The sequence below is a fragment of the Silene latifolia genome, chromosome 6 (assembly GCF_048544455.1).
Source record: "Silene latifolia isolate original U9 population chromosome 6, ASM4854445v1, whole genome shotgun sequence".
Lineage (NCBI taxonomy): Eukaryota > Viridiplantae > Streptophyta > Magnoliopsida > Caryophyllales > Caryophyllaceae > Silene > Silene latifolia.
The window spans coordinates 42,691,279-42,710,101 of record NC_133531.1 but is presented as its reverse complement, the minus strand read 5'-3'; the positions used below and the strand labels follow the sequence as shown (position 1 = coordinate 42,710,101).

General features: G+C 35.8%; 1 protein-coding gene across 3 annotated transcripts in view; it reads right to left on the bottom strand.

The window, feature by feature from the left end:
- LOC141586767 (histone-lysine N-methyltransferase ATX2-like) overlaps positions 1-17,191 on the bottom strand; it is a 28,011-nt gene extending 10,820 nt beyond the window's left edge. The window contains exons 1-21 of one of the 3 annotated variants that reach the window (XM_074408090.1): positions 16,407-17,191; positions 16,254-16,305; positions 16,100-16,174; positions 15,805-16,021; positions 15,008-15,131; positions 14,799-14,903; positions 11,625-11,721; positions 11,114-11,257; positions 10,911-10,958; positions 10,599-10,713; positions 10,263-10,328; positions 10,121-10,182; positions 9,976-10,032; positions 5,404-5,472; positions 5,043-5,241; positions 4,265-4,528; positions 4,084-4,145; positions 3,931-4,008; positions 3,630-3,725; positions 1,687-1,790; positions 1,466-1,609 (exon numbers count right to left, since the gene is read on the bottom strand). In XM_074408090.1, the coding sequence (XP_074264191.1) occupies positions 1,471-1,609; positions 1,687-1,790; positions 3,630-3,725; positions 3,931-4,008; positions 4,084-4,145; positions 4,265-4,528; positions 5,043-5,241; positions 5,404-5,472; positions 9,976-10,032; positions 10,121-10,182; positions 10,263-10,328; positions 10,599-10,713; positions 10,911-10,958; positions 11,114-11,257; positions 11,625-11,721; positions 14,799-14,903; positions 15,008-15,131; positions 15,805-16,021; positions 16,100-16,174; positions 16,254-16,305; positions 16,407-16,984 (2,751 nt within the window). In that variant the 5' untranslated portion in view covers positions 16,985-17,191 and the 3' untranslated portion in view covers positions 1,466-1,470. Of the gene's footprint in view, positions 1-1,380; positions 1,610-1,686; positions 1,791-3,629; positions 3,726-3,930; positions 4,009-4,083; positions 4,146-4,264; positions 4,529-5,042; positions 5,242-5,403; positions 5,473-9,975; positions 10,033-10,120; positions 10,183-10,262; positions 10,329-10,598; positions 10,714-10,910; positions 10,959-11,113; positions 11,258-11,624; positions 11,722-14,798; positions 14,904-15,007; positions 15,132-15,804; positions 16,022-16,099; positions 16,175-16,253; positions 16,306-16,406 lie in introns of all 3 variants that reach the window. The other 2 variants (XM_074408093.1, XM_074408092.1) reach the window with 2 other exon arrangements.
- Positions 17,192-18,823: the final 1,632 nt, after the last annotated feature.

The window sequence follows — 18,823 nt, the reverse complement described above, 5'->3', positions numbered from 1 at the left end:
TCGCTGATGGTTAAGGTGGCAAAACAGTTAGGTGGTGGAAAGGAACAAACTTCTCATTCAGAAGACAAACTACCTCTGATGGTTGAAAAATGGAGAGAGAATTTAAGAGTGTTTCTGTAGTCAGCAAGCTGAGGACAGATCATCTTGTTAGTTGGAAATTATGCATAGACTTCAAGGAGGTAAGTGCGGCGTTGTTAAGTGTTTATGGTGTGTTCCATTAGAGTAATCTTCTCTTTGGTGTCGTATTAGTTACTATTCTCTTGAGAGCTAATAGGTGAGACTCTTCGGTTAGGACTTTTGTGGCTCATGCTTGCCAGTGGAAATTATTTTTCAACTCTCAAAAAAATATCAAGCCTCTGGTGTCTTACGTCTTAAACTAGAACAGAGTCAGATTTTACAAAAATAAGTAGGCCAGATAATGGCCAGTGAAGAATGTATTGCAACAATGTTCCTCACATAGGCGGCATTTTTTAATGTTCAAAAATGCAACTGCTTTCACTGTACACTATCATGTTGGTAACAGGCAACCTAGATTCTCACCAGAGAAGAGTTATTCACAGTAAAACCTGCTGTTTTGACTTTCATTCTCAATATGGTGCGTATTTTTGACTTTATAAATGTATGGGTTTGGATTAAAAAATCATTTCTCTACCCTAGAAACTGCTTTTGGTTGACTATGATGTTGATGAAGACTAATACTGGTGAGGTATTGTAGCCATGTTAGCTTGGTCTGGTTTTAATCCCAATGTTTGAGTATTATAAAGAGACTAAGAGAGTGAAGTGTGGATCGTGTCTTTTTCTTCATCAAGAGTTTTCTAATGCTCTTCGACAAAATTAAATTAGTTCAGGCAGACTCAGTACTTAGGCGGATTCTTGCAACTTGCAAGTGAAATTTACTGATATACATGAGACGAACGGGGGGAACACATAAGATGGTGACATGTAAGGAAAGACTAGAGAAAATTGTGTGCGCAAAATTATTTTTTTATTTGATTGTTTCTAAGTATTCTTTGTTTCGTGTAGATTTTGTCAACTATTTATTTTTTTAAATGATCTCCACAATTTTGTTTACTTTCCAACCTTTGATGATATAAATTTATTTTACGTATTCCTTCACTTTTACCTTTCATCATTTCTCTCATTGACTTTTTTAAATAGTGATTCATGATAGCCAACTCATGCCATGTTAGGACTATGGCTCAAACTTTTCAATTTGTAGTCACTTTCTGGATTATGCTGAGATAGGGTTGTGTTTTTAGCTTTATTTTGGAAATGGATCTGAGACAGAAGGCTACTTAACGCGGAACCCGCAAGTCCGCAACTACTTAATTAGAAACGCCTGTAATTTCTTATTAACTGATACAACTTCTTTTGTTATACTTAGATGTACTATCCTCTTAATGAAAACATTTCCACCACACAACTCAAAAAGAAATCTATGAAAAAAGGCATCAGTTTAGCTTACAGTTCTTAGTCTCTCCAATCAGTCAGTTCACTGCGAGGGACATATAATTTAGCCGTCTGCTCCTCTGCGTCAATATCATTAACTACCCCTCGACATTTGTCGAAGCCACAATAACATGCTAGCCGTTCATCGATTGAAAAGAACCTGCAACATAGAAGTCAGCCTTAGGAATAATTGTAAATTCCAAGAATTATATAAATAGTTAGCTTGCAATTGAGAACCTGTAGTCATAGGTCAGCTCCTCCGACTGAAGAATATCTCTTTTGGCAAATATTATGATGTGTTCATCGCCACAAACAGTTATAACTCTCGAGTAACAATTAGGCTGCAGAAAATCCACATATATATTACAAAACTCTATAGAGTAAAAAGCATTTTCATCAAAAAGACAGCGTCAACCTTGACCATGAACACTGTAACTCACCAGATAATAGTTGGCAAAAGACCAAATCAACAAAAAAAATGGGATGAGCCACTTGTTTACGAGTTATAAAATCCTTCATCTCCGAAAGCCATTTATCATGATTACACACGGTTTCACATTTTCAATTTTAATGTTTAAGACAAAATCACATTTCACATATTCACTGCACATCCTGGCAACGTTTTCTTAGCCAATACTAGTGATGTTGCATCAAGAATTTTACTCCCTCCGTTTTTTTCTTTTCTTTCGATTTGACATTTTGGTCAAAATTTCAATACTTTGTCCTTGAATATCTTAAAAATTAGGGTTTTTTGATAACTACTACCAAACATAAATACTTTTGATATCTGCTACCGACTTAAAAAAACAACTCCATTAACGTTTGCTAACGAATCCACGTCATTTTTCCGGCGTATTTGAATTTCCCTGCCTAAAATCCTCAAGAAATTCCCTTTATACCCTTCCCCTTACCTTATACCTTAACTCCTTCCTGAATTTATAAAACGCCATTACCAAGCAAAGTAATAGATCGAAATCAGTAATTTGTTAATTCAATACCCCAAATTTGCACATCAACCCCAACTACTCATCCTCTAAATCTAATTGAAAAGGTATTTCTCTTCTTTATTCTTCACTTTATGTATTTTGTTTCCAAATTTCTTTCATCTCTTTAAATTAGGGTTTATGCAAAATTTAGGGGAAATTGAATTTAAAGTTTATAGTCTTTATTTGTTGTATGTATTTTTCCAGAAAATGTCGACTAGGTCTGATTCATTTGCATCCACTTGCAATTCAAGTTTATGATATTGTGGAGTACAGGAGTTCACGTGGATATTGTGAAGCCGTGGCATAAGAAAGTTATAAAGAAAATGTGGGCGGAGAATAAGCAACTTAAAGCGTGATAAGTTTTGTACTTACGTAGTTACGTGAGCAAAACAAGACGATGAAAACTAAGTTACCGAGGCTAAAGGCAAAAGATGTGGACACCCAAAAAGGAGGGGATATTGTCCTGGGTTTTGGTTGTATGATGTTTAATCATTAAGTGCAAAACAGTAATTATTTATCAATAAAGTTCGAGAGAAAATCACTTTTGTCCTAGGTTTTGGTTGTATGATGTTCAATCATTCAAGTACAAAACAGTAATGATTTATCAATAAAGTTGTTCCCTTTGAGAGAAAATGCACTCTTCTTATCTTTTTAGAGTAAAGGGTCAACAAGTTCAATGAAATTGAAACAATGAATAGACAAATTGACAAAATAAAGTGACAAATATAACTTTACTGTGGTGGAAACAAAGTAAAAAGAAGACGTCGAGAGACAAGTTCAATGAAATGTTAATCCGAGATATGGTAATGCAAGAGAATTAAAGAAGTTTTAATTTTAGGATTGTAATGGCGAAGGATTGGGGTTTGGGATTGGTAATTCAAAAGTCTTCCACAAAATTATACTTTCAACAAAAATATCAACATTTAAATGCACTAAAATCATGGTCAAAGTATCACATTGAAGACCGTGCAGCCAAATGGGAAGAAAATAGGAAAGTGGAGGGAGTATAATTTTATGAACCACCTAAAATAATGTTCAGTTTCATGATCAGTTTATTAAAAAAACTCATTTCATTGATATTATGTCGAATCCCACATAGAAGCAAGACAGCAAAAAAAATCAATAAGCTGGATCCACCAACAGTGACAAAGAACAAAGCTGGATCCAATAAAAAAAATCAGACAGAGTAATTACTTCGCATGAATGGTTAATCAAATGGGCTATACTTCCAGCTCTTGTGGCATCAATAACGCGATCGTCATCAATCCGGAACATATAGGTTCCTGCACCCTGCAGAAGACACGTGACAGATAATATATATCACCTCTTGGTACTGTGGGTCTGTGCAAAAGAACCAAATTCTATATTCAGCGATGACTAAATAAGAACAAAATTTATCGTCGTACAAAAATTATGATCAGCATAGTACAAGGTACTCCCATATGAAATACAACATCCAGTAAATATAAGCCTACAAGTGAATCATCAAACTCACCACCAACGAATTGTAGATAAAGTGTTCTCTTCGGTCAGCCACCAGTGGTCTCACAATTTCACCAGTATATTCAATTACCTGAACCAAATTGCAGTATAAGTTTTACACTCAAGATTATATCAAATACCTAAGTCCTTGAGAAAGAGCAATTACCATATCCCCAGCTTTATGTAGCCTCTTTGCAAAGATCCCAAATCCATGTATTTTAGATTTTCCTGTAATGAAAAGCAACACATGACTAACATCAGAAAAACATTCAATTAAGCATGCATGAAAACATTAAGTATTCTAGGTATCTTAAGTTCGAAGTGGAAGTAAGAGAAAGTGAGCTTACCAAATGCTAGTCTTTTCCGGAATGTCTTCCTCATGTACTCATACTTATCAGCCATTGAAAGTATGCTTTGCGAACCACCCTGATTTGAAATTCTATTTTGAATTTCAACACAAAACTTAGAGCCTATAATATCTGTCAGAGACTCGTGTTGGGAGAAGCCACCAACCAAATATGGCTTATTCTCTAAATATAAACGTTTTACTGATGCTGCAGCGAGAATTTCTGGTTCTTTACGTCCCCTTCTCCCAGAATAATCATAAGGTTCTGTCCATACAACAATGAAGGTGATACTCAAAAAACAGCACATCAAACTAAATACATAAGCAAACATAGTTGTACACACTAGCAACTTGTCCAATGGTGACTCCCGGACTCTTCATGCGGTAAGGAAAAAGAAGATTTATTGGCCATCTATTATATTGCCTTCTATAGAATTATGCCTCGGGAAATAGAATTCAAGATGGGTTAATCATTGTTTTATATTTAGGAGAGGGCATCAATTATGGTACACCAAGCAAAGCAAAAGCTGTACAATTATGCTCGGGGTTATCGAGAGTAATCTTATGAGTATCTACAAAAGAAAGCAAAGATACGTGTTGGTCTAATGGATCACCTGACTCCAATGAAGAAATTGAAGATATAAAACTTTACTGTGCTTGAAAGTTGAAAAGTAAATGGAAATGAAATAAAATAATAATGATAATAATAATTGTTTGAATACATAAATATTAGTTGTTAAACCTTAATATACTGATGACTAAGATACACAGTAACATACCACAGCGAGCACAGCCAGATTCATTAGATGGTGGATTGTAGCTTAAATCCTGATTAGGTTTTTTTCCTGTTTTCTCATCCCCAATGGAGCGGACATTAGATGGCTGCTTGTGTTTTGAGCAGAAGGAGAATAGACGAATGCACTGGTCTTCCTCGTCTTCATCAAAAGAAATAAGATGAAGTCTGTCTTCATTTTCAAGCTGAACAAGTATAAACATGAAATAACGCAAAGTTAAGCAAACGAAATGGGAAAGAAGGTGACATTGCCTGACAATCATATTACCAAGTCTAGAGGAGATTCTAAAGAAATAGTAATGCATGAAGGCCCTAAATGTATTTTTTAAGAAAAAGAGATACATTACCTCAACACAAAGGCCAGCTGCACGTGCACAAAGCGGATGATAAGCAACACGACATGTAGGATTGGAGCACTGTAATAGCAATAACAATTAATAGATAATTATTAATTCGGGCTACAAAAATAGTCAAAAAGCAATTAACAAGCTGTCTCCCCAAGAATCAATCTCTTACAAATATCCTAGTTTCTTATAAAGAGTAAGAGAATGGAGGGGGGGAAACAAAATGTCATCAAAATTCACCATTCAAAGACAAGCAATGTCTGCTAAACAATGAAACCTAAGTCTATTAAACAATGGCGGAAAACCTTAACACCTTCAAACGGATTTTTGAATACGAAAAAATGTAAGAAAAATCTAGAGAACAAGTTTTACAAAACGCAATAGGAAAATAATACAGAATATAATCAGATTAAAAGAAACAATCTTGTAGAAAGCATGGCTTTTGTAAAAAAGAAATAACAAAGTCCACATAAATTAAATTTATTTAATCAAACCATACCCTCTTCAATACCATATTTTCTACAAACCCATACTGCTTTCAGTCACGAGTATTTGTTTTAATTCAAACTTTCTCTACAGCTCACATCTTTTCACTTCCTTAATCCTGAAATCTTTGAATTCACCTCACATGATCGAATCAACTTAAACAATCCAACCTCATCTTATCTTCAATAGACTTAACTCCTACTTTCTTCCTCATCACCTCATTCTTCTACTGATACTCTTTTGTATGGCCACTTAAGTAGGCTATTACTTATACAATATAGTCGTGTCTGACGATTTTCATTTACAAAGACATGAATTTCCTTTTACAAAACAGTTGTGCCTGAAGATGGTCACATTCATGCTTCACCAAAGCAAACGTGTTACAGTCCATAAATTCCACCTTTTAGGCTTTATTTTTATGCACCTTTATATTAATTTTCAATCTGGATTGCATGTCACACATGATGGATATTTTTATATGAACAGCTAGCCCTGATTATGTATTCTAGCAGCATAGAATAAACGTGTTAGTCTAAGCAAGAGATGATACCTATAATTAATTAGTGTACGGTCAAATTATCCTCTATTGGGGCTGCTAGTCAATATTTCACTTCCCACCTTATTCTTTTTTTGTGGGCACTGCTTATGCTCAATATTAGAAACGTTATGATCTCTTTCTTTCCTTGAATGTGGGTTGCATCATTGTCAACAAGACTAGGATTCCCAGCACACACCCATAGCGCTAGTAAGCAATCTCCCACTAGCAATTGAACCCATAGTCCGCAATGTCATTTTTGGAGAGCGTCATATGGCGACATGCTTCTGACACTTCAGAGAGAGACACAACACAACTCCAGCACACTTTACAAGTATTGCTAAAGGTTTTACCTGGATTGTTGTCTTTGCTGAATTTGTCGCTGAGAATATTAGCGGAAATGAAAGAGGGTATAGAAATTATCTTGCCAATACAACGTTATAAGGGATGAAAAAGGTGGGGATTACCGAAAAAAGAAGGGAGAGGGTGAATAGAGGGAAGTGAAAGACATCACTTGTGGCAGTGAGGCTGCCGGAACTTTAATAAAGTCGGGTTTTCATTCAAAGAGATGTTTAGGTCTTTTGTACTTATCTTTTATAAAATATAATATTAATCAAGGGACACCAAAGGGGTGACATCCATGTACAAAAGATATCATGGATATGGCGCCCATCTACAAAAACACATGATGGGGGTGAGGGACATATACAAATAGATTACTTAAACGCTATGGGCCATGGCTATATACATAATCAGAGGTGGATAATTATGCTCTTCAACTATTCATATAGCTCTTTACACATCTAGACATTTAATTGTACTCCGTATCTTTCAACTTTGACTCTTCAGAGGTGGGTAATTACGCTCTTCAGCTATTCCTAAAGCCTTCTACACTTCTGGACATTTAATTGTACTCCATCTTTCGACTTTGACTATTCCTTTTCAGGTTGAGAAAAGGCCGTTTTTATATATGTATTCACTACTTCCGATATCTCACACTAAAACATATAGTAGTTCTTCATACGAATTTTTATTGGGATTTTCTCACTTGTACCTCTGAACTATGTTGCTTTCTAAGTGTGTGTGTTTGGCCTAACTTTTCAAAGTGTTTTTGGATTTAAACGCACTTTTAGGCCAAACACATTATTATGCAAAAGTTAAAAAGTAAATTCTCAAAAGCTAAAAAACAATCTTTTTGCCCATAGAAATAGAAGCATCAATTTGGTGCTTCTAGTTTTTGAAAACTACTTTTAAAAAATTAAGCTTGAGAAATAGAAATCCATTTTTAACAATTTAGGCCAAACATGCTCTAAATTGTACCCCTCTTTTTGTGCAAGGAAACTTTGAATGTCCATAACTCTTGACTAGGAGTTCAAACCGGTAATTTTTTCATATTGATTGTCTCTAAGAGTCTTCGTTTTGAGAAAAAAGAAAAAAAAAATCATTGCTTTGTAAACTCATAGCCGAGAGTTATGCTCAGTCAAAAGTCTTTACCAAATGAACTTTGACTCACCATATCTCCCGAATAAGAGTTCCGAAAGTGGTGACTTTATTTTTTCAAATTCCTGTCTTTACAAGAACTTTGGTTTGAAAAAAAAAATTACCGTTTTCTTAACTCGTACCTAAGAGTTATGGACGGTTTAGTTTTTTTGGCAAAAAACTATTCTCCCCTAATAATTACTGGTCGAACTTTAACATAGTTATGTTTTCAGGAGAACTATTCTCCCCTAATAAGTATGAAACGTCATGTCGTGTCCGTGTCTAGAAAATTGGTTTGTATTCTTGTCATGTGATAAGGCAAGGGTTTGCACCAAATTTCGGCTTAAAGAAGCAGACGTAAAAAAACACATCTCCTTCAAATCACAGACACTTGAACACTCTATACTCCAAATAGTCGTGCACTCGTGCAAAACAATTTTCCCTTCAGTTAATAGGACATGGAAGTATAGGGACACTTTTTCACTTCCATCACCTTTACTTTGATTTATGAGCCACATCTCCAACAAACTCTCCGCCCTTTTGGATATTAGATAGCAAGTAATGAATAAGATCACAAAAGTGAGCAGAACCTCCAACGTCTAATGAAATAAACAACCCAAAGACAATGAGCCAAAAATGACATGAAAAACATTGTCAAGGAATTAAAAACATTGGCAGCCACATAGGATAAAATCCTTAAATACAAAATACCTAATACTAGAAAAGGTGGCTAGTATGCCCTTCATGTACACAAGATAACCTCATAAAATACCCAAAGAAAAGCTTGAAGTGAAGCGGAAACACCAAAAGGACACTAAGAAAGGTTGCCACATCCAATCAACCCTGATACCATCTAAGACTTAAATTAGAAAACCCAGTAAGAAAATCTTGTCATCAAGCCATTTTCCATAGAATTACCCTCCTACCAAAGTCCCAACGCAACCAACAAAAATCATGAACTGGGCTGAACCATCAAAACCTCACTCATCAATTCCTCACTGCTATACTATATAATTTAACATTCCAGAAGAGGACCCACGCATCAAATTAATGACATCAATACCCCAGTACCTCCTACGCTTCTGTGTATGGCGGAGACCAAGCTATGATGTTACTGTAATAAAAAGTGTGTTTATAATCACGACTGCGAATTCACAATACACGAAGATAGAAAAATGGCACACTAACTTGTGTGCCCTAGTATTCTGACCTTACGCAATCAACTGATGGGACTTTTGACACTATTTTCATAATGGGCCATCAAAGAGGCAAAGAGCCAGAAAGTTTGTGGGGATAACGACAAGTATCTTTGTACATTAATCCCTTTAACCTGTCATAAGCGGGATCCTTTGAGGCATTGTAGACAGTTAGTGAGTTAGTTTTTTATATATTATCAAATTATATTTAAACATCAGTTGGATGTGGAACAGAAATACCAAGCATGAACTGTAGCCTTGATAAACTATAATACGAAGCAGTGAAAAAAGGTATTGTCAAAGTAATGTTTCATACTTTCTTGAATGTGGTAAAATGGCTTTCCATTAAAAAAAATAAAAAAAAAATTCATAGCAACTCCATACAAGTAGATGTGTTTTGTGTTTAACCTGGGATTGAAATAGTCAAAAGCTGCATAAGACACCACTATGAATATATCAAGCTGCACACATAGGTTTGATGCTGTAGTTTAATCAAATCAAATTACTTCTGGCTCCATCTAATACAGTCTACTTCAGAAACACCGAGAAAAGCAATGATCTAGAATTCTATATAGACATGGTGTGCAAAAGAAACACAGGACAATCAGGGTTACCGGATTCGCTCAGGTACACTAGAACGTTGAGCATTTCTATCCTGCCGCTTGCAGAAAATACATATATCACACATTCTATAAGAGTGAATCACGTCGGTAAAGGCGTATTCATATCATAGCGAATCCGGTAACCATGAGGACAGTAGCCCAAACAGATTCCGTATTTTTTCTCCATAATTTACAACAATCAACAGAAGTACAACAGGAGAAGCACAAGAGTGAAAAAAAAATCGTGATGATAAATTGATTACAAAAGCAAAAGTACCTGGATGCAAGCTCCATAAGGAATATGGCATATGCTACATATAAGCTTCCAACGATCCTAAATGGCAAAAAAAGTAGATAATAAGCACACTGATATGAAAAGTAGCATGGCACTCTTAAACACAGATACAACGGAGCTCAAATACCTTGTTAATCCTTCTTAGACCATCAATGGGTTCCATTCTCTTAACATCAGATAAGCAAGTTTCTGAAAAGAAAATATAAGGTCAGAGATAGAAACGATGGGAGAATAGAAAATGTGAAAGATACAATAGTAAATTAACAAACCAGGAATCCAAATGGCACAGGCTAGATGAGCCCAGTGGCCATCAGTTGTCGGCTTCATCGCTCCACCTACAAGAATGTCGATCACGTAATTGAAATATGACAAACAAATCTATATACAAATGTATTAAACTATTCAAAGTGCCTAACATGTTTGCATCTCCAATAGTCAGACTCGGTTATTTTAATACTCTCATGTTTTGGGATCAAAAATGAAGTATCCATGTATCATGCACTCATACCCATATCTGAGAGTTGGACGTCAGACACAGGTAAGCACATAAATATGAAGAGTTGGGGTACCATAGTGTACAAATATCACTACAAAGCAATGTCTACCTATAACAGGGCAAAGACGACAAGGCGGAATGGATTGAGGTGCTCCGTCTCGACATAGTTTGCACAGCCACAGCATACCACTGACAGACTCCTCTCCGTAGCACCTGGCATGAACCTGACCAAACATTCTTAAAATCACTAGCCTAAAGAAAGTTACAGCACTTTGAGGCAAGCAAAATGCTCATTTGGGAAGAGAACTTTTGCTATGGAACAAGTTTAAGATGGTCACTGTTGTCCCAGGTACAAGTATCAGTACAATAGGCCAGACATAGATCCGGTAAAGGAAAGAAGAATAACATGATAGGTCCTCACCATCATTCTGCATTTGTCACATTGAAGAAACAAATTGTTCTCATACTCCTAAGAACAAAACAACAATTGATTAGCAGCTTCCAAAGATAATGATAACAACGTAGCTAACAAAGTGTCAGAGGGTATATGTAAGAAAGAAAACAAAAACACCAACAAATGTTGACTTCCCTGATAAAAAGAAATTACGTGGTTTTTTAAGTTACCTCATCCATGTGGCACACACTACACCTATCAAGGTCTTTCCATGTAATACAAACTGGCCAGTAACCATCAGGCAAATGCTGATACATTTCATGTAATTTTTTCTGGGCAGAAATTTTGGAGGTAACTTTTGAATTGGATATGTCCTGTAAAATAAAAGAAGTGATGTATTGATGTTATTATACACACCACCAATCCAGTAGACAAGTACAATAACAAGATATTTAATGCAGGTCACATGTCACCTTCAAATCATTAACAATAACGTGGAATTATGGAAGACATCTAATAAATGGACCTGTTTACGATAGAATGCATTGATTCTATGATCTACTCAATAAATGTACCAAAAGTACACCCCTCAAATTTTAAAATTACGACCACAACTTGAAAGGATGTGATCAGGTATAGTCGTATAGGGCAATACGACAAATAGATATCATCATTTAACCGCACTTTTAGTCTTTCAAACTTTAGTTACATGAGAGGAAAGCTCCAAAGGTAATTACATACCATCAATGAAATTTCGTCTGAATCACTACTCTGAATATCTACACACACACGTTGCATGCTCAGCATGCTCTTTGGAAGTTTCTGATCATTCAAGTACCTGATGGAGCACATTCATCACAACTTTACATCAAACAAACACATCGATAAGAAATGAAAGAATAACTTATGAAACACAGCAGTAGTCCAATTCTTTGAAGGTTGTCGTGTATGTCCTCTATGACGGTATATGGGGGTCAGATATACGCAATCTCACTCTAGTACTGAAAACATAAAATTAAAGAAGACTACTGAACGATTTCATTTTGCAATCTCACTCCATCCCTTTTTCAACCTTCTCTCCATGCCGCGGAGACGACCCTAGGGTTACAAAGATGAGTCTAACTCAAGTCAAACAGAAACGAGGATAGGCACCACAAAGAAATTACATAAGACAACACAGTGATCAATGGATTCTTCGTCCTCACAACAACTTCCCAGTACTTCAGTGCTTAAGCATATCATCGGTTGGGATTTTCCCTTTGACGACAGCCCAAGGCACTAGCACCAACAAAAAAAAAAAGTAACTGTAGGGGGAGCCTTTTTCTCCCAATCACACTAACCAAGAGCATAAGCTGCGAAATTCCTAGATGTTTATGGAGAAAAAACTGAATTTATGACACAACCAAAATTCTCTGTACATCCTGAACAACTTTGACAAGTTGCAAGTTGTGACTTACCAAGTTGTTCAAAGAGGAACTTTAATTTATCATAAAACGAAATCATCCGGACAACCTGAACAACTTTGATGAGTTGAGAATTCCTCCAAAACATAGAGGAGCTCAGAGAGCTTATATTCCAATGAAGCAATTATGATCATTGTTATCCCACAAAACAAAAAATTCATCGACATTGGCTTCTTTAAGAGTGCAACTTTAAAGAGGTAAGAAAATTGGATTTCAAACAGATAATCGTCACACATAATATCATGCTCACGCTCTAATTTCCTATAGCACTTGACATTATAAACCAACTGCTAGATTTTTAAGGCCAACACCAAGAGAATTATTAAAGTCACTACTCTTTTGGGCTCCATATTTGAAGATGGAACCTTCCAAACCGCTTCCTCTTAAATGGTAAACTTTCAAATCCCTTTAGCCTTCATCGTAATCTTTGGACAACAAACTTCATGCCAAATGATACAATGGAAGACTTTACGTGATTCACTGTCACCCAATGAAACAATTAACTCAATAAAACCCCCTACCCAAGTTAAAGTACTATCTCTACTTGTTCTTTGGTCCTCTCCAATTTATACTCCTTCCCCTCATAAACATAAACACAGCCTGAGGTCGGATAACCAAGTTTGCCTAGAGCATTAATAAATGACGAACACTAACCTCATTAAATAACTAGTGATAAGCATCCACCTTACCTAATCAATCTACTCCCTCCATTTTTTATTATATAACATTTTCATTTATTGAGGTGAGTCTTTGACAATTGTGGCCTACCCTGACGGAGAAAGCCCAACTTCACAGAAAAATCATCACATTTCACAATTTACAAGAGGGAAACAAATTCTAGAATTCTAGCATTTAAGATATGGGTATTACAGGATTAATAAATTTAAGTTTAGAGATTCAATCACAAAACGTTAGAAGAAATCGCCATTTATCAAACTCTAATTATCAAACTTATTTATAGAACCACCATTAAAATCAACTATCCAAAACAAGGATACAAACAATCAGCAAACAGAATCAAGAACTTAATATCTGTAAAGACAGGACTTGGCAGCAAGATGACCAGCCCAAAGAAGACGTGGAGTAGCAAAGAGTCCAACTTTTGAGATACGTGCAGAGATTGAAGTCTCACAAACTATCAGAACAGATATAAGAAATTACCATTTGCGAGATATGACCACTATATATCAGGTGAGACATTTACGTAAATATATATGGGGGGAGCGGATATAAAAGGAGAGAGATTAAACAAGATAGTGCTGAGACATTACATTCAAGGCCCATCATAATGTGCCCTCAGCCCAACAAATAGACTCTATGGACCAATGAGAAACCTGATCAACTATGATAGCTGATTGGTGTAACATAGAAGATCAATATAAAATTATATGTGCCCCTCAAATATAACGCACAAGTTGCAATTAGTTAGAATAAGGAAACGGCGCACTACACCTAATAGCATAAAAGGAAATGGCACTTTGATTAGCAGACAACCAGCAATTTATTTAAAGAGCAAGTCCCCCCCAAGACAACAAATAAGAAAGCCAATAAATAGCCATAAATGGCGATACTTGCATGCCATATATATCAAATTTTCTCCACCAAGCCAACTTAATCAATTTACAATAAAAGAAAGCTAAAGTAATGGTATATCATAAGGGATGAATCAACGGTAAAGTACATTTATGTCAAACAAAGCTAAATGTATAATGTGAGCAACAGACAAAAGGATGGTGTCAAGGGCTGAGCAAAAAAATCCGATTATCCAAACTGATCCGAATCCGATCCGAATTTTTGGATATCCGATCCGAAAGTTAAGTTTGGTTTGGATATCTGATCCGAAATCTTTGGTTTTGGTTTGGATATGGATATTAGAATTAAAACATTTGGATATCCGATCTGATCCGAAACTATAGTTTTCTAGTATAATTTCGAGAAAATAAAATTTTATTTGATACAACTTAATTAATGTTTAAAATATTAGAGAAATATCTAGGCGGTACTTAACTTTTATAGCGAGAACATTGGAATAAGAATACGAAAGAAAATATCATGTAAAACTATGATTATAATCGTGTTTCAAACTTAATTTTAAAGTAAATTCAAAAGTATGGATATCCGATGGATGGATATCGGCATCCGATCCGATTATTTTGGATACCCGAACATTGGATATCCGAGACATTTGGTTTGGATATTGGATATATAACTTCAGGATTTCTAATATGGATATCCGATCCGAACTAGCACTTTGGATCAAATACCCGATCCGTACTCTGCCCTAGTCAATGTAGGTGAAAGGATCTTCAAGTAATAAAATCAATATTTAGGACACTACGGAAAGAATAATTTAATAACGTGGAAAGCTTAAAACAGGAAACAACGAACTGAATCTTGCCAGCCTTACCTTGAGAAATAATGACCAATAAAAGGGGGGAAACAAGAAACTTACATTTTTGCTTCCTTTAAGCTTTTAATAAACCTTGGAGACTTGCACTTTAGATGGAAACAAGAACTAAGGCCCTTCACAAAAGATACAATTTGTTTAACCTGTACTCTGAAAATCACCGGGAAGTTATAAGAATTATTGAGCATGAAACAAATATACTATTCTTAAGTGAATTCTCTTCATTTAAATAGTCTATCAGAGTCATTTACAACCTTGCAAAATCATGGCTTCCAAAGAATTGCACAGGAAGTGATCGCCCTCCTGAGCTTTTATTCAACCCTTTTCGATCACTAACAAGTGATTCATCCATAATGACTGCTGGCCACATTGCGTGACCTACAAGATTATTTCTCGAGTTAGTTAGCTTGATATCAGGAGATGAGGAGATTGCTCACAATCAACTTGCATGTGCAAGAAACGGCAAAAGTATTCTAGTTGGCGGAGACCAAGCTATGACGTTACTGTAACAAAATGTGTGTTTAGAATCACGACTGCGAATTCACAATACACGAAGATAGAAAAATGGCACGCTAATAAAAAGTGTGTTTAGAATCACGACTGCAAGAAACGGCATGCTCACAATCAACTTGCACGTGCAAGAAACGGCAAAAGTATTCTAGTTGAAGTGCAAGAAACATATAACTGCATGAGCCAACAAATTTCTCATTGAGCAACCGCCATCTAAAAGCAAACTTTTTTTAACAAAGAATCTTAATTTTCCTTAATTGATGATTACAAAAAAATTGTCTCAAAAGGATATCCATTTCACGAATATATATTCTCACGAGTCACAAGTTTCAATTGCATGCCCCCATAAATGTAAGGTTGCCGCGAATATGTTCAACCAAATTCATATCAGCGTGTTGCTTAGAAACCATAAAATTATAAGAAGTATACCTTTTGAGTGCATCATATATTTGGTCTTTATAACGAGTTAGGCAACCACGTAGGCAAATTTCACCGTTAGTAACAACTTTTACGTAGAAAAAGCAATTAAAAATGTCGCCACCTGTAAGTTTTGCCCAAATGATATCCCCAGCCTCGAGTTCTCGACTCTCATCCACAGTAGCAGCAAGTCCAATTAGTAGGCTATAATCAGGATCATCGTCAGATGTAAGCTTATGTCCTTTGAGGTTTAGCTTACGCATTTCCTCCCTTGAAACATGAAATTTAACCTGTTCATCTGATAAATCCAATTCTTCTTCATCACCGTCCTCATAATTTACCTACATTTAATATAACATCAAACCGAAAGGAACACATATCTCAAGAAATATTTAAAATTCAAGGGGAGAAGGTCATACATTGTGTTTTTTTGTCTTTGAATTGTAGCTTTGAATAGTAGCTTTGTACCAATCGTCATCAAGCGGCCAATAAACCTACATTTGCTTAAACATTTTGGCGGTTATTTATTTGCAAAAAAATGAACAAGTAAGAAAATGTAGAGAAACAACTTGCCTTGCATTTCAATCCAATAAATGCTACAGGATCAACACCATCAGAAGCCAACCTGAAGAGAAAAACAATTGGGACACGCTGACACTTAAACCCTAGGAGTTGAGATAACAAGACAAGTAAAAGAAGATAGAGAATTGAGGAAGAAGAACATACTGGAACCATTTTTTCAACTTCCAATCATCTTGATCCTTGGAATTAACCTTCCTTTTCTTTACAACAGACTTGCTGGTAGTAGCAGCATTAGTTACATTGTACTGGAACCTGGATTCCCTTAACCTAGGTCGATTAATCCGAGACAAAACACTGGAATCCACCCCCAATTTGACAAGCTCAGAGCTCCGTTGCCGCCTTTTGCTGTCCTCAAACCCTACAAAACCCTCGTCATCGTCATCCTCAACCACGGGTTCGGTCTTGACGACAATTTCCGCCTTCCTCTTCCGGCGGGAGTAGACATGCGTAATCTGGCGTAATTCCGGTTGTGGTTGTGGTTGTGGGTGTGGTTGTGGTTGTTTTATGTGGTCGAATTGGTAGAAAGGATCGGTAAGTTTACGAGCACGAACCTTTTTGGAGATGACGGAGGGGGAGGTGGCGGAGTAGACGTGGTGGAGGGGGAGGAACTTGATAGGGGAACCACCGTAGTGGTTGTCAATGTCTTCGGGGAAGGAGGGTTTTGAAATCGGGTCGGGTTGGATGTCGGGTGAGTGGTGCTCCTCGATAACCACGGTAGCCATCACAATTTTAGAGAGAATTTGGAAAAGGGGTGTATGTTACTGTTTTGAATGAGGGGGGAAATTGAGGGTTTTAGGGTTGAAGGAGGGAGAGAGAGAGAGAGAGAGAGTGAAGGGGAATGAATGAATTGATGTTCTTTTTTGGAATTTTGGAGGGGACGAAATTTGGGTGAAAAACACACTTGCGTTTCCCGCCGTTGTGCTTGGTAGAGGGTCATATTCACTCGGGATATAATCTCCTATAGACATAAAGCTAGAATTTTTTAACTAGCATAAAATAAAAGTTTAAATATAAATTGCTAATCTTTGTTAGAAGATAATTTGACTATACTTTCTGTCTATAAAACAAAATATAACTCATATTATTAGATTCGTGAGAAAAAAAATCATTAAAATAAGTTGAGAAAATTACAAAATAAAATTATTAGTTCTTTGATAAAACAAAAATTCATTAATATATACATTTCATGACATTTTAAATGTAAAAATGAGTTGATAAATAGTAGATTTATAAAATGTAAAAATAAGTTAATGACAACATTTTATTTACAACCTTCTCTAACACAACCTCTACAAATACCGTGTTGTAGCACGGGATCTATACTAGTGGGACAACACTGAGACACTTGTGTCAGACATAGGGGGCGATATATATACTCCCTCCATTCAACTTCATTTTACAAGCAGTCATTTTTCATCCATTTAACTTCACTTTATATGTTTTTTTATTTGACTAAGAAAATGACCATTTTATCCTTATTTAAAATCTATATTTACAAAAAATGACATATATACCCCACATTAATCCACCATAAAACCCCACCTTTATATTTTTTTAATATTTTTAACCTCTCCATTTTCTTTCCCTATTACTTTTAATACTCTCTCCATATCAGACCAATGGTATCATTGACCGTTTTGCCACTATTGATGGTCGTAAGGAATCTTCGATATTATTCTTAATCTATAAGACAAAATATAGTCATGTGAGATCTTGTTTGATTTATCGTCATGAATGCTATAAGAATATCAAATTTTTATAATTTTTAATAATGAGTAACAAAAGATATTTACGTTGCAAAACGTGTCTCGACAAGTGTGAAAAAGTCAATGTTATCATTGGTGTGGTATGGAGGGAGTAGCTTTTTTAATCCGCTCCTTAATACTCGTGCAAAAAGCAAACTTGCAAAGTGGGATTGAATGGATGGAGTATAGAGAGAGAGGTGAGATCTGGTGAGAACGAACATTCAATGAGAACGGTGAGAATGAACTAGATATATTGAAATATAGGTTAGATACCTTTTTTTTTAACAAAATATGAGGTACACTTTAATCTATGGTAGATACACTTTTTTTTCATAAATCTAGATACATTTTTTAACAATGTAGATACGTTTTTTTTTTGTTTTTTTTTTTAAACTAAATCCCATGTATGCTTTAAACTATCGTAGAAACACCTTTTTTTTCATAATTCTAGATACGTTTTTTAACACGATAGATACATTTTTTTCCGTGCTAGGTACATTTTTCCCCACGCTAGATACAAAAAATACAATTTATCTAGATACACAAAAATAGTGCTCTAAATAAATAAATATGCTAACTAGATACACTTATAACAATTTCTCAAATTACGAGTCACCACCATAACTACCACCGCACCACCACCACTATGCACTCATAGCCAGCACCTCCCACCGCCGACATGCATCCTGGCGCACCTTCGATCCCCCAACCACCTCACGACACTGGCGAGGAGTAGAACAACCGTCGTCTCCCTCATTTATTATCTCCACATCTATTATCCCACCTCCCACCTTAACTCCCGTACCACCACCAACC